This window comes from Ovis aries, chromosome 4, assembly GCF_016772045.2.
Source record: "Ovis aries strain OAR_USU_Benz2616 breed Rambouillet chromosome 4, ARS-UI_Ramb_v3.0, whole genome shotgun sequence".
Classification (NCBI taxonomy): domain Eukaryota; kingdom Metazoa; phylum Chordata; class Mammalia; order Artiodactyla; family Bovidae; genus Ovis; species Ovis aries.
Genome location: NC_056057.1, coordinates 61,118,537 through 61,131,859, shown reverse-complemented (window position 1 = coordinate 61,131,859; position 13,323 = coordinate 61,118,537). Strand labels below are relative to the sequence as shown.

The 13,323-nt window shown below is 42.0% G+C and overlaps 1 protein-coding gene across 1 annotated transcript; it reads left to right on the top strand.

Moving 5' to 3' along the window:
* The first annotated feature begins 2,336 nt into the window (after positions 1-2,336).
* On the top strand, positions 2,337-3,377 carry AIP (aryl hydrocarbon receptor interacting protein). Its single transcript, XM_060414405.1, is given in 6 exon segments — positions 2,337-2,343; positions 2,480-2,647; positions 2,650-2,916; positions 2,919-2,981; positions 2,984-3,192; positions 3,195-3,377. Coding segments are annotated over 6 exon segments (897 nt in total).
* The last annotated feature ends 9,946 nt before the right edge of the window (positions 3,378-13,323 follow it).

Below are 13,323 nucleotides of genomic sequence, written 5' to 3'. Positions count from 1 at the left end.
GCAGAAAGAACAAGTTAAGATTACATGTCAGATGGCTAAAGCTTTTATTAATATTTGTGAAAAAGGCTTGAGACTTTTCATTTACTTGTTTCCAAATAGTTTAATTTATTTTTTCTCTGATAAAAATTCTTTCATAAATTTGCATTTCAAGAGATGGAGCTGGGTTCCTAAGGAAGACCAGGTAGAATATTTACATCTCAAAGAACAGATAAAGGCTGCACATTTCTCCAAAAGGACTTTTGTTTCCAAAATTCAGATGTTTTACAACATCTACAAGCCTTTTGAGATAGATAGGGAAGTTGGGAGGATTGGTAAAAAGATAGGTAGACTTTGAATTGTTGCTAGAGCTGCATTTTTGTTCTGGTAAAGACTCAATTGTAAGACAAGTACAATTGTTTTAATTCCTCAAAGAATTGGGTTGTAACCTAAATAATTTCAAGATTCTGACCCCACCATCCAATCTTGCATTATTCTCAATTTCCTCTTTCATTTCTGGGAGAAGATTTCCAACAAAAATGGAAATCACAAGACTCCTACATTCTATATCTAGAGCCATATTTCTTTGGAATGTTTAGTAATCCTTCCACAATGGCTTCAGAATGGTTTTTTTCCCCTCTGGGTGCGTAGTTTCATTTTAGCTTAGTTCAGTTCAGTTCAGTCGCTCAGTTGTGTCTGACTCTTTGCGACCCCATGGACTGCAGCACGCCAGGCCTCCCTGTCCATCAATAACTCCCAGAGTTTACTCAAACTCATGTCCATTGAGTCGGTGATGCCATCCAATCATCTCATCCTCTGTCATCCCCTTCTCTTCCTCCAACAACACAGGTCAAAAGCATCAATTCTCTGGCACTTAGCTTTCTTTATAGTCCAACTCTCACATCCATACATGACTACTGGAAAAACCATAGCCTTGACTAGATGGACCTTTGTTGGCAAAGTAATGGCTCTGCTTTTTAGCTTAGTAGACAAGGTCTAAAAAACAGTTCTTATCAGACTCTGAATGTCAGCTTTCAATTAGGTCAATTTCTGATCAGAGAACTACTTTAAAAAATAATCCTCTTAAATATATTGTCTCACATTTTACCTGAGACAGAGAGTAAATATTCTTGACAGGGGTTCCCCAGGTGACTCAGTGGTAAAGAATCCACCTGCCAATGCAGGAGACACAAGAAATGCAGATTCAACCCCTAGGTTGGGAAGATCCCCTGGAGGAGGAAATGACAACCCACTCCAGTATTCTAGTCTGGAAAATCCCATGGACTGAGGAGCCTGGTGGGCTACCATCTGTGGAGTCACAAAGACTAGGCACAGCACAGCTCAACACAACACGTGGACACAAGAGGGGTCTCCAATGAAGCAAACGTTACTCCCCTTCCGAGATCTAGAGCCACTCCCGAAGATAACTGAAAGAATGACTTAGACAATTCCCTTGAGAGCTGGGGATAGTTGGTAGGACCCTAGCTGCAAATGGAGTACAACCCAAATTTGTATCTGGCCATATTTTGGGGCCCTGCAACCTGATGGTAGCCAGGCCAACCTCTCGGGATACACAGTGAGACAAGAAGGCAATAGCTGCCCCTGGAAGAGGAAAGGTCAAGAATCAATATTTTTCCTTGCCAATCTTAATTTGGGGAAAAAGGAACTATGTAAAATTTTAGCTTCTTCTTTTGTTGACTTAAAAAATAGTCACAATCTAAAAGTTGAGTCAGTAAATTCAAGTAGAAGCATGCAAGTAAATTCACAGGCACAGAGGATCCATGTTTAAAACAGTTAAAGTAGCTATGATGCAACACCAACAATCTGAATGGCCCTGACACACTCAAAATATAATCTTAATTATTCAATAAAATCCTAAAGCAAACTCTTGCTAGTCTTGGTATACTGCTAAACACTAAAGTAGCAGGATTTTTCCATGGTTTTAGCTTAGTTCAAAGAATTTTTACACTGTTAAGTAAGAAAAAAATTAAAGTATTGCCCCTTTTAAAATTTATATAGACATTTAATTAGCTTTATTTACAGAGCAGGAATTTTTTTCAGTCTCCAATGATGCCTAGATAACATCATTAAGCAAGAATGCCAGTTTAAAAGACGTCTATGCCATGTTCATGCGTTCTCAGTCTTGTCTGACTCTTGGTGATCCCATACTGTCTGTGGAATTTTCCAGGCAAGAATACTGCAGTGGGTTGCCATTTCCTCCTCCAAAAGTTGAGAGTTATGTTTTAATTGGTGGGAAGTTTTAGAATTTCAAGCCTGGGAAACAGCATCTCAAGTAACCCTGAGAGAACTGCTCTGAGGAGAGGAGTGAAGGAGCCAGAATATATAGGAGTTTTGCACAAATGGCAGGTAATCTGAACATCAAAATATTATTGTTCTGCCCATAGCCAAAATGACACCAGCTCAGAAGTTGCCTAAATTCTAAAAGTTGTGGAAGGTGGTCTGGAAGCTGCTGAAAGAGAGCAGTGAGGAAGGAGTACGGTAGATATCACTAAAAGACTCTGGGAGGATGGGATCCAAAAGCACATGATACAGGAGGGCCAAGGAAAGCTCCCTGACTTTCAGGATGAAACCAAAGTCACGTTCCACTACCAGACTCTTTGCAATGACAAGGAGAACACCATGCTTGATGACGGCCGGCCATGCAGCAAACCAGGGGGCTCATCATTGGCAAGAAGTTTAAGCTGCCCCTGTGGGAGCCCATCCTGCACACCATGTGGGAGGGGGAGATTGCTCAGTTCTGCTGTGATGTCAAGCATGTGGTCCTATATCTGCTATTGGCCAAGAGTTTACTCAACTTCGCAGCCAGCAAGGACCTCCTGGAGGGCATCTCTCAGATGCAGGAGCACAATTCCCTGGGCCATGCTGATCTGGATACCCTGCAGCAGAAGGCCCAGCCTCTCATCTTTGACATTGAGAGGCTTAGGTGGAGAATCCTGGCACATATCAGCAGGACCCATGGGCAATGACAGTTGAGGAGAAGGCAAAGGAATGCTAGTCATCCACCAGGAGGGCAACTGGTTGTACCTTGAAGGTCATGTGAAGGAGGCTGCTGCCAAGTACTACGAGGCCATCGCTTGTGTCAAGAACCTTCAGATGAAAGAACAGCCTGAGTCCCCTGACAGAATCCAGTTGGATCAGCAGATCACACTGCTGTTGCTCAACTACTGTTAGTGCAAGCTGATGGTGGAAGAGTATCAGAAGTGCTAGACCACTGCTCCTCCATCCTCAATAAGTATGATGACAACGTCAAGGCCTACTTCAAGTACAGCAAGGTACATGCAGCAGTGTGGAACACTCAAGAGGCCCAGGCTGACTTTGCCAACGTGCTGGAGCTGAGACCCACCCTGGCGACTATGGTGAGCCCTGAGCTGTGGGTCTAGGTGCAGATCTAGCTGTGAGCTGTGCCTCTAAGAGCAGATCCCTCAGAAAGATAAGGGGGATAAGGCCTGCTTCTGGCACATCTACCACTGACAGGGCCCTGCTGGTGTGGTCATCCTGTCTGGCCTGTTGCTGCTGCTGATAGCCCACCCACCCCCACTAACTCATGCTTCTCTGTATGTGTGCTAAGTCACTTCAGGCATGTCTGACTTTTTGCCACCCCATGAACTGTAGCTCACTAGGCACCTATGTCCATGGGATCCTCCAGGCAAGAATGCTGGAGTGGGTTGCTGTTCCCTCTCCAGGGGATTTTCCTGACCCAAGGATTGAACCTGGATCTCATGTCTCCTGCAGTGGTAGATGGGTTCTTTACCACTAGTGCTACCTTAACTCCGCTTACCACTAGCTCTTCTCTGTATATAAGGGCCTTATTTATCTCTTAAAAAAACATTGTTAAAGAAAACCAGATATCCCAAGTTAAGGAATTTAGTGCTCATCTATGTATGGGAAGCTGCAAGAATCTGGCTCACTGAAATCATTCCTTTCATAGTCACCTCACCTGCTACCCTTTATTATTCACATTCTGAGCTCCTTTGGAGCTTACTATAGGGAGTGGCTATAATCTGATGGCTAGTAGGTAGGTATTCTTCCTGAGTGCCCTTACGACTCACCAGCTCACATTGGAGGGCTGTAATTGCTGATAACTGTGAATCCCTGTCTACTGATATGGCAGGAAATATTTATTTCACACTAGGCACCACAGAGAGAGATCTAGGGGAGCTGACTTTAGTGAGAATTTTCATCCTTTGCTGACCTCTGCAGTTTTCCCAGTATCCCATTTGCAGGTCTCATCCTGGTCACCAGAAACTATAAAGGAAAAAAAATAGTTTCCCCTCTATCCTTTTTAGTAAGTGCCTGAGTGAAACTCCTTTGTCTCTAGGGCAACTATGTAAATGGATAAGCCTATCTAAGATGATTATAGAAGTGGAGAGCACAAGGGAAAAAAAGATACTTTAGACATAGCATTTTCCACACATTTTCGACAATTAACAATATCCATAATATACCCCACGTCCAAGGTTAGAGAAACCCAAGTAAGATGGTAGGTGTTGAGAGAGGGTATCAGAGGGCAGACACACTGAAACCAAAATCACAGAAAACTAGCCAATCTAATCACACAGACTACAGCCTTGTCTAAATCACTGAAACTAAGCCACGCCACATGGGGCCACCCTAGACAGACGGGTCATGGTGGAGAGGTCTGACAGAATGTGGTCCACTGGAGAAGGGAATGGCAAACCACTTCAGTATTCTTGCCTTGAGAACCCCATGAACAGTATGAAAAGGCAAAATGGTAGGATATGGAAAGAGGGACTCCCCAGGTTGGTAAGTGCCCAATATACTGCTGGAGATCAGTGGAGAAATAACTCCAGAAAGAATGAAAGGATGGAGCCAAAGCAAAAACAATACCCAGTTGTGATTGTGACTGGTGATAGAAGCAAGGTCCAATGCTGTAAAGAGCAATATTGTATAGGAACCTGCAATGTCAAGTCCATGAATCAAGGCAAATTGGAAGTGGTCAAACAAGAGATGGCAAGGGTGAACGTCGACATTCTAGGAATTAGCTAACTAAAATGGACTGGAATGGGTGAATTTAACTCAGATGACCACTATATCTACTACTGTGGGCAGGAATTCCTCAGAAGAAATGGAGTAGCCATCATGGTCAACAAAAGAGTCTGAAATGCAGTACTTGGATGCAATCTCAAAAACGACAGAATGATCTCTATTCATTTCCAAGGCAAACAATTCAGTATCATGGTAATCCAAGCCTATGCCCCAACCAGTAACACTGAAGAAGCTGTTGAATGGTTCTATGAAGACCTACAAGACCTCTTAGACCTAACACCCAAAAAAGATGTCCTTTTCATTATAGGAGACTGGAATGCAAACGTAGGAAGTCAAGAAACACCTGGAGTAACAGGCAAATAGGGCCTTGGAGGATGGAATGAAGCAGGGCAAAGGCTAATAGAGTTTTGCCAAGAGAATGCACTGGTCATAGCAAACATCCTCTTCCAACAACACAAGAGAAGACTCTACACATGGACATCACCAGATGGTCAGCACCAAAATCAGACTGATTATATTCTTTGCAGTCAGAGATGGAGAAGCTCTATACAGTCAACAAAAACAAGACCAGGAGCTGACTGTGGCTCAGATCATGAACTCCTTATTGCCAAATTCAGACTTAAATTGAAGAATGTAGGGAAAACCACTAGACCATTCAGGTATGACCTAAATCAAATGCCTTATGATTATACAGTGGCAGTGAGAAATAGATTTAAGGGCCTAGATCTGATAGAGTGCCTGATGAACTATGGATGTAGGTTTGGACATTGTACAGAAGACAGGGATCAAGACCATCCCCATGGAAAAGAAATGCAAAAAAGCGAAGTGTCTGTCTGAGGAGGCCTTACAAATAGCTGTGAAAAGAAGAGAAGCAGAAAGCAAAGGAGAAAAGGAAAAATATAAGCATCTTAATGCAGAGTTCCAAAGAATAGCAAGGAGAGATAAGAAAGCCTTCCTCAACGATCAATGCAAAGAAATAGAGGAAAACAACAGAATGGAAAAGACTAGAGATCTCTTCTAGAAAATTAGAGATACGAAGGGAACATTTCATGCAAAGATGGGCTCGATAAAGCACAGAAATGGTATGGACCTAACAGAAGCAGAAGATATTAAGAAGAGGTGGCAAGAATACACAGAAGAACTGTACAAAAAAGATCTTCATGACCCAGATAATCACGATGGTGTGATCACTCACCTAGAGCCAGACGTCCCGGAATGTGAAGTCAAGTGGGCCTTAGAAAGCATCACTATGAACAAAGCTAGTGGAGATGATGGAATTCCAGTGGAGCTATTTCAAATTCTGAAAGATGATGCTGTGAAAGTGCTGCTCTCAATATGCCAACAAATTTGGAAAACTCAGCAGTGGGCACAGGACTGGAAAAGGTCAGTTTTCATTCCAATCCCAAAGAAAGGCAATGCCAAAGAATGTTCAAACTATGGCACAATTGCACTCATCTCACACACTAGTAAAGTAGTGCTCAAAATTCTCCAAGCCAGGCTTTAGCAATACATGAACCGTGAACTTTGAGATGTTCAAGCTGGTTTTAGAAAAGACAGAGGAACCAAAGATCAAATTGCCAACATCCGCTGGATCATCGAGAAAACAAGAGAGTTCCAGAAAAACGTCTATTTCTGCTTTATTGACTATGTGGATCACAACAAACTGTGGAAAATTCTGAAAGAGATGGGAATACCAGACCACCTAACCTGCCTCTTGAGAAACCTATATGCAGGTCAGGAAACAACATTTAGAACTGGATATGGAACAACAGACTGATTCCAAATAGGAAAAGGAGTACGTCAAGGCTGTATATTGTCACCCTGCTTATTTAACTTATATGTAGAATACATCATGTGGAGAAGGCAATGGCACCCCACTCCAGTGTTCTTGCCTGGAGAATCCCAGGGACGTGGGCTGCCGTCTATGGGGTTGCATAGAGTCGGACACGACTGAAGCGACTTAGTAGCAGAGCAGCAGAGTACATCATGAGAAACGCTGGGCTGCAAAAAGCACAAGCTGGAATCAAGACTGCCGGGAGAAATAGCAATAACCTCAGATATGCAGATGACACCACCTTATGGCAGAAAGTGAAGAGGAACTAAAAAGCCTCTTGATGAAAGTGAAAGAGGAGAGTGAAAAAGTTGGCTTAAAGCTCAACATTCAGAAAACTAAGATCATGATATCTGGTCCCATCACTTCATGGGAAATAGATGGGGAAACAGTGGAAACAGTGTCACACGTTTTTTTGGGAGGCTTCAAAATCACTGCAGATGGTGGTTGCAGCCATGAAATTAAAAGACACTTACTCCTTGGAGGGAAAGTTATGACCAACTTGGATAGCATATTAAAAAGTAGAGACATTACTTTGCCAACTGAGGTCTGTCTAGTCAAGGCTATGGTTTTCCAGAAGTCATGTATGGACGTAAGAGTTGGACTGTGAAGAAAGCTGAGTGCTGAAGAATTGACGCTTTTGAATTGTGGTGTTGGAAAAGACTCTTGAGAGTCCTTAGACTGCAAGGAGATCTAACCAATCTATCCTAAAGGATCTCAGTCCTTGATGTTCATTGGAAGGAATGATGCTAAAGCTGAAACTCCAATACTTTGGCCACCTGATGCGAAGAGTTGACTCATTGGAAAATACCCTGATGCTGGGAAAGACTGAGGCAGGAGGAGAAGGGGACGAGAGAGGATGAGATGGCTGGATGGCATCACCAACTCGATGGACATGAGTTTGGGTAAACTCTGGGAGTTGATGATGGACAGGGAGGCCTGGTGTGCTGCGATTCGTGGGGTTGCAAAGAGTCGGACATGACGGAGCGACTAAAGTGAACTGAACTGAAGATGATTAAAACTTCTTTACTGGTGTACACTGTAATTCAATATTATATTTGGTAAAGTTAACCTATTTGCTTAGCCTCAAAACAATTTTACTCACCTGAGGCCTCACACTGCACTCAATCCAGTTTTAAATTGGACCCAGTCCTGATTATCTCCCATTTCTAAGCTGAACTTAGTCTGATCCAAGACCCAGTCTAACTCTGCACAACTTCTGGACCCTATCAGAAAAACAAATGCTCAAATAGTCTGAAAGCTCATAATTCAAAAGCTGTGGATCTTGGATCCAGGATCCAGAAAGGACTTACCAATCATTTCCAGAGACAGTGAAATCAGGGGCTCACACAGCCCTATGCCTGGTTGCTCATTGCTTTGGGGGCCATTGGGTGTCTCCTTTGGTTCCCTTTTTGGACCCCAGAACTGTTAAAAGATGAACAGATGCATATTAAAAAATATAAGATATTGCACAAAAATGGAGTCCATTTGGGCAATGCCAAACTGGAAATGGTTAGACGTGTGCCCTGTTACTGTAGTTACATTTTATTATTGAAAGCAAGGCCCTGTAGGGGCTCCTGGGCACAGGAAGACTTTCTGTTCCACCTCCATAACCTTCCCTGAGTTCTGAAGGGCAGATTTAAAAAGTTGCTAATCCAGGAAGGGAAAGGATTCAGAGTCATGGGAGGAGCAGCCAAGAAACAGTACAGCTTTGGGGCGGGGTCCTAGTTCTACCTCAAAGGACACACATAACAATATCCTTAATCCCATTTATAGAATTAAAACCCAACAATGGAAGGTGTCAGCATTCTCCATATGGGAGAAGACCACCTGAGGCCAGACTAATGGAACCACAGGAGCTCATTAATAAGATTAACTGAAGCCAGGTTAAAGGAGGGCTGGCCCTGCTCACACCCTAATCTTATCTGCAACCTTGCCCTTGAATTATTGCTATAAAATTCTTCCTCAGATCCTCCCTAGCTGGGAAACAGCTTTCAAGGGCAGGAGCCCTTTGTATCCCCTTTAACTTGGCATAACAATAAAGCTATTCTTTTCTACACTTCACCCAAAACTCCATCTCTCAGATACCATTGTGCACCTGTGTGCAGAGAGGCTGAGCTTTCATCATCACTACTGATGGTATTGCCCTGTTTAGTAGTTCACTCACTCTTAGTAGAGAAATTTACAAAGACATGGTGTAAGTAATTCCAAAGTACTCTATTCAGCAGTATCCTCTCTGGAATGGCTATGTGTCTCCTCTTCCACCCCAGGATAACTTAGATTTAAAAGTGGGAAGAAGGAAACCCAGTGATTAATATAAATCACTTTTATGTAATCTTCACCAAAGTCTTATGAAGCAGGTATTATCCTTGTCATCTAGATGAGGAAGCGGAATCAAAATGTTTAAGTGATTTAAATCCCTTAGAACTAATGTAGAATTGGGACTTATCCGGCACTGAAGTTCTTCTCTTTCTTGTACTCCCTATTATTTCCTTCCATGGTGACAACCTCATTTTGGAATGATAAGTTCTGCTGCGTTTGTGAAAGTTTACATTACTTTTTAATTATGTCACATGCATTATCTATGTAAGCCTGGGCGAGTGCATAGGAGACATTTTCTAGTAATCTGTTTGTGATTATGTGGCTTTGAGCAATGAGGAAAGGGAAAGAAATGCAATTTTTTATGCATAGCAAGCACTGTGATAGGAAGCCAAATAAAATTGGGTACTGTTGACAGTAATGATGTTTTACCTCCTAGTGTTATGAAAATTTGCCTCAATAAACAAGATCAAACAAATGAGCCAATAAGAAGGAAGCCTCTTTTCTAACAAGCAGGCTTTAAGGGAAAGTAAGCCAATGAGAAGTGAGTTTCTAGTGTGAATGTAAAAACTTTAGGGAAGATGAAACAGAAAGGATTCAGGCCTCTACTTAAAATGATGAGCTTGAAGACAAAAGAATCCATATGAAGTACTGGTTTCAGGATGAGAAGTCTAGGTGGCATTCATCCTGCTTGCTTAAATGATTTGACTTTTGGAAAAACAGAAGCAGGAGATATGTAACAATCTACATGTAGTTCAAATGAATAATGCTTGCAAGTATCACCAAAAAAGTCTAACATGTATACACTACTTACTATGTACCAGGTAGGGTAACCAAATCATTCTGGTTTGCCCAGGACTTCTCAGCTTTAGCCTTTTCTGGTTGCTCAGATGGTAAAGCATCTTCCTGCAGTGCAGGAGACTGGGGTTCAATTTCTGGGTTAGAAAGATCCCCTGGAGGAAGGAACTGTAACCCACTCCACTATTCTTGCCAGGAGGATTCCACAGACAGAGGAGCCTGGCAGGTTATGGTCTATGGGGTCACAACAAATTGGACATGACTGAGTGATTAACGCTTCACTTGCTCATTAAAGCTTTAGCATTGAAAATTCTGCATCCTGGGACCATTTCAATACTAAAAAACAGAATGATTGGTCACTGACGCCAGGTTCTGTTCTAAACATTTTCTATTTAGTAACACATTTAATTTTCATTAGACCTCTGTGAGGGAGGCACTATTATCATCCTTGTTTTACAGGTGAAGGAAATGCTTGCAAAGAGAGGCTAAAAAATATCCCTATCCAGGCCCTACCTAGACTCTGGTTGTTTTTCAAAAGTTCCCCAGGTGATGCAAATATGAAGCCAGGAGTTTGGCCCTGAACCAGATCAGTAATTCCATAATGAGGGACTATGACCTGAAATTGCTGAACATCCTTTTTTTGTCTGTTGTAAGCAGGAACCCAGGACACAGAGGGCATGGTGACATGGCTTAGTGGAGACTGTTGCCCCACACTTCTAAGTGGTAATAGCCACCTAGAACAAGTGCTGATTGGGGTCTGACATCATCTTTCTGGAAGGAAACTCAGGCCTACAGGTGCAAGTTAAATATTTGTCAGACTAAGCTTGTTACAAGTATCCACATCACCAAGAGGAGGTAGTTACTTCAAGAAAGGAAGGGATCATCTCTTAGTAGGTATTCTAAAGGAAGTTCTCTACTTTTGCCAAAGTGTTAGTTGCTCAGTCCTGTTCGACTCTTTTTGACCCCATGGACTATAGCTAGCCACGTTTGCAATAGGGTAATACCTGATCTGCAAGCACTGTGGACATAACTTGCTTAGGGAAGTGACACTTTGTCTCTCACCATTCTTTTGACTTCACTTACAGCAAACCTCAGCTCTCTTACTATTGGATTGAGTGTTCATTGTCTGTTTGATATGGCCTTCCTCCAATTGAAATGTATACATTTGTACAGGCTCTAGGATTTTATTTTTGCTTCTGTCCTCATTTGCACTAATGAATGCCTTCTGCGGTAGCGTGGGTACCATCTCCTGGTGGTCACGTGGAACCAGCCCTTGCTGAGCCTGGGAAGGGCTGGCCAGGCTCTTCTCTTTGCTGCTTTGCCCACCTGGAATGCTTCTATTTTTCGGCTCAATTTACCAGCTCGTGCCCACCTAGGCTCAACAAAGGCTGAGTGAAGGCAAGATGCCCTGCTTTCTGCAGCTTTTGTTGGTCTCCTTGTCTTTTGATGTTGATTGAGAGCTGCCTTATTCTGAGAGGAGCCCTTTGCCTCTCTCTGACTTCCTACCTCTCCCACCTTCTCTGAGGATTTAAATAGATCATAGGCAGAAGTTAATTGAAGATAAAAGTTTACAGTTAAGCCGGCAGGTTGTAGCACAATATCTATACAATCTAAAGTAACTGGGGCTCTCTCAGGGTCATTGAAATGAACAGAGGTATTCTTCCAATGCATTTTTAAAATGTAGATAAATTGTGTGTCATATAAAATGCATTATAAAAGGTTCCAATTGAGTCATTGGATTAAATGAACCTTTCAACACCTCTCACAGGAAAGGAGATTGTATTTGGTGTGATGAAATAGTCGCTGCTTGGCTTCACACTTAGGTGATGCAGTGATCATCAGGGAAGAATTTACTTAAAACAAAAAAATAAAAGGAATAAACTAATGAATCCCTGACTTTGTATCAGATATTATTATTTTTAAAATCATATCTTCCAAGATATTCTCAGGAAGAAAAATGATATTTAAAAGCTCTTCTGTCCTTTGACCCATTATTAAGATAGTATCTAATCCTCCCCAATACCAAATATCCACTACAGACTATTTAAAAATTGATTACTCATGTGCTAAAAGCTGTCTGGATTTCTCTCATCCCTTCAGTAGCAAGTGTTATGTAAATTCTGCTAAGATTAAGATTAACAGGAAGCCAGAAGCCAATCTCTGACCAGTGAACTAATGCAGAAGAATGAGAACAGATATGATTAGTATATTAGCAAGGGTTTAATTCTCTTCATTCTTTGGTTATCTTTATTCTGAAGCTATGTTTTAGAATACTATTTAAGAGCTCCAGTTGGCAATCCACTTAGATTGTCTCCTATTTGGACAAGAGTTTAAGGTCATTTTTAGAGATACTTCATTTCATTTGAATAACATCGTACTATTACCTTTATAGAGAATAACTAATGAGAGACTTATTGGAAGGTGGAGATATTGAATACTATCCTTCAAACTGAGAAGGAACTTTAAGGCTGAAAACAGAGAAGCAGGCAGCTTCATGAAGGGCAGTTATGAAGTTTACTGTGGATAACTAAGATACAGGCAAGACTGAGCTGAGAATGATCCAGAGACGTACCCTAAAAAGGGTATGTGTGCATGCTAAGTTGCTTCAGTGGTATCTGACCCTTCGCAACCTTATGGAATATAGCCTTCCAGGTTCCTCTGTCCAGGGGATTCTCCAGACAAGAATAGTGGAGTGGTTGCCATGCCTCCTCCAGGGGATCTTCCTGACCCAGTACAGAGAGATTTAAAGGGGCCAAAGCTAAAAATAGAATCTGATTGCTAAGGAAGAAGCACATCTGCATGACAAGAACCAGGGGTTTTCCTTCCACTGAGGGTCTCATGATCCTTAACCTTCTGGTTTTCATATCAAATAAAGGCAAGGGTAAAAGCTGATAAGGCTTGGATGAATTTCTTATGAGGATGCTAACGCTCAGCCACTCAGAAGGGAAGGCACGGTGACAAAAGGAGAAGCTGAGAAAAGTGTGGGCCAGCCACACACAGACATCCCTAATCTTACACTGCTTAAATCCCAAAGTCCACTTCTCTCATGCCTTTGGCTACCCTCATTTCACTGGCAGACTCTTTTTGTATCTTGACCTTCCCACTGATTAGTGCGTGGCATCCTTAGTTTGCTTTTCAATTTAAAGGTAATATTTTGTTCAAGTTTTCTTCTTCCTCACTTGTATATCTGTACCATGATTTTTTTCTTAATATTTAAAATATCTAAGTGTATATTGTCACCCTGCTTATTTAACTTATATGCAGAGTACATCATGAGAAACGCTGGGCTGGAAGAAGCACAAGCTGGAATCAAGATTGCCAGAGAAATAGCAATAACCTCAGATACGCAGATAACACCACCCTTATGGCAG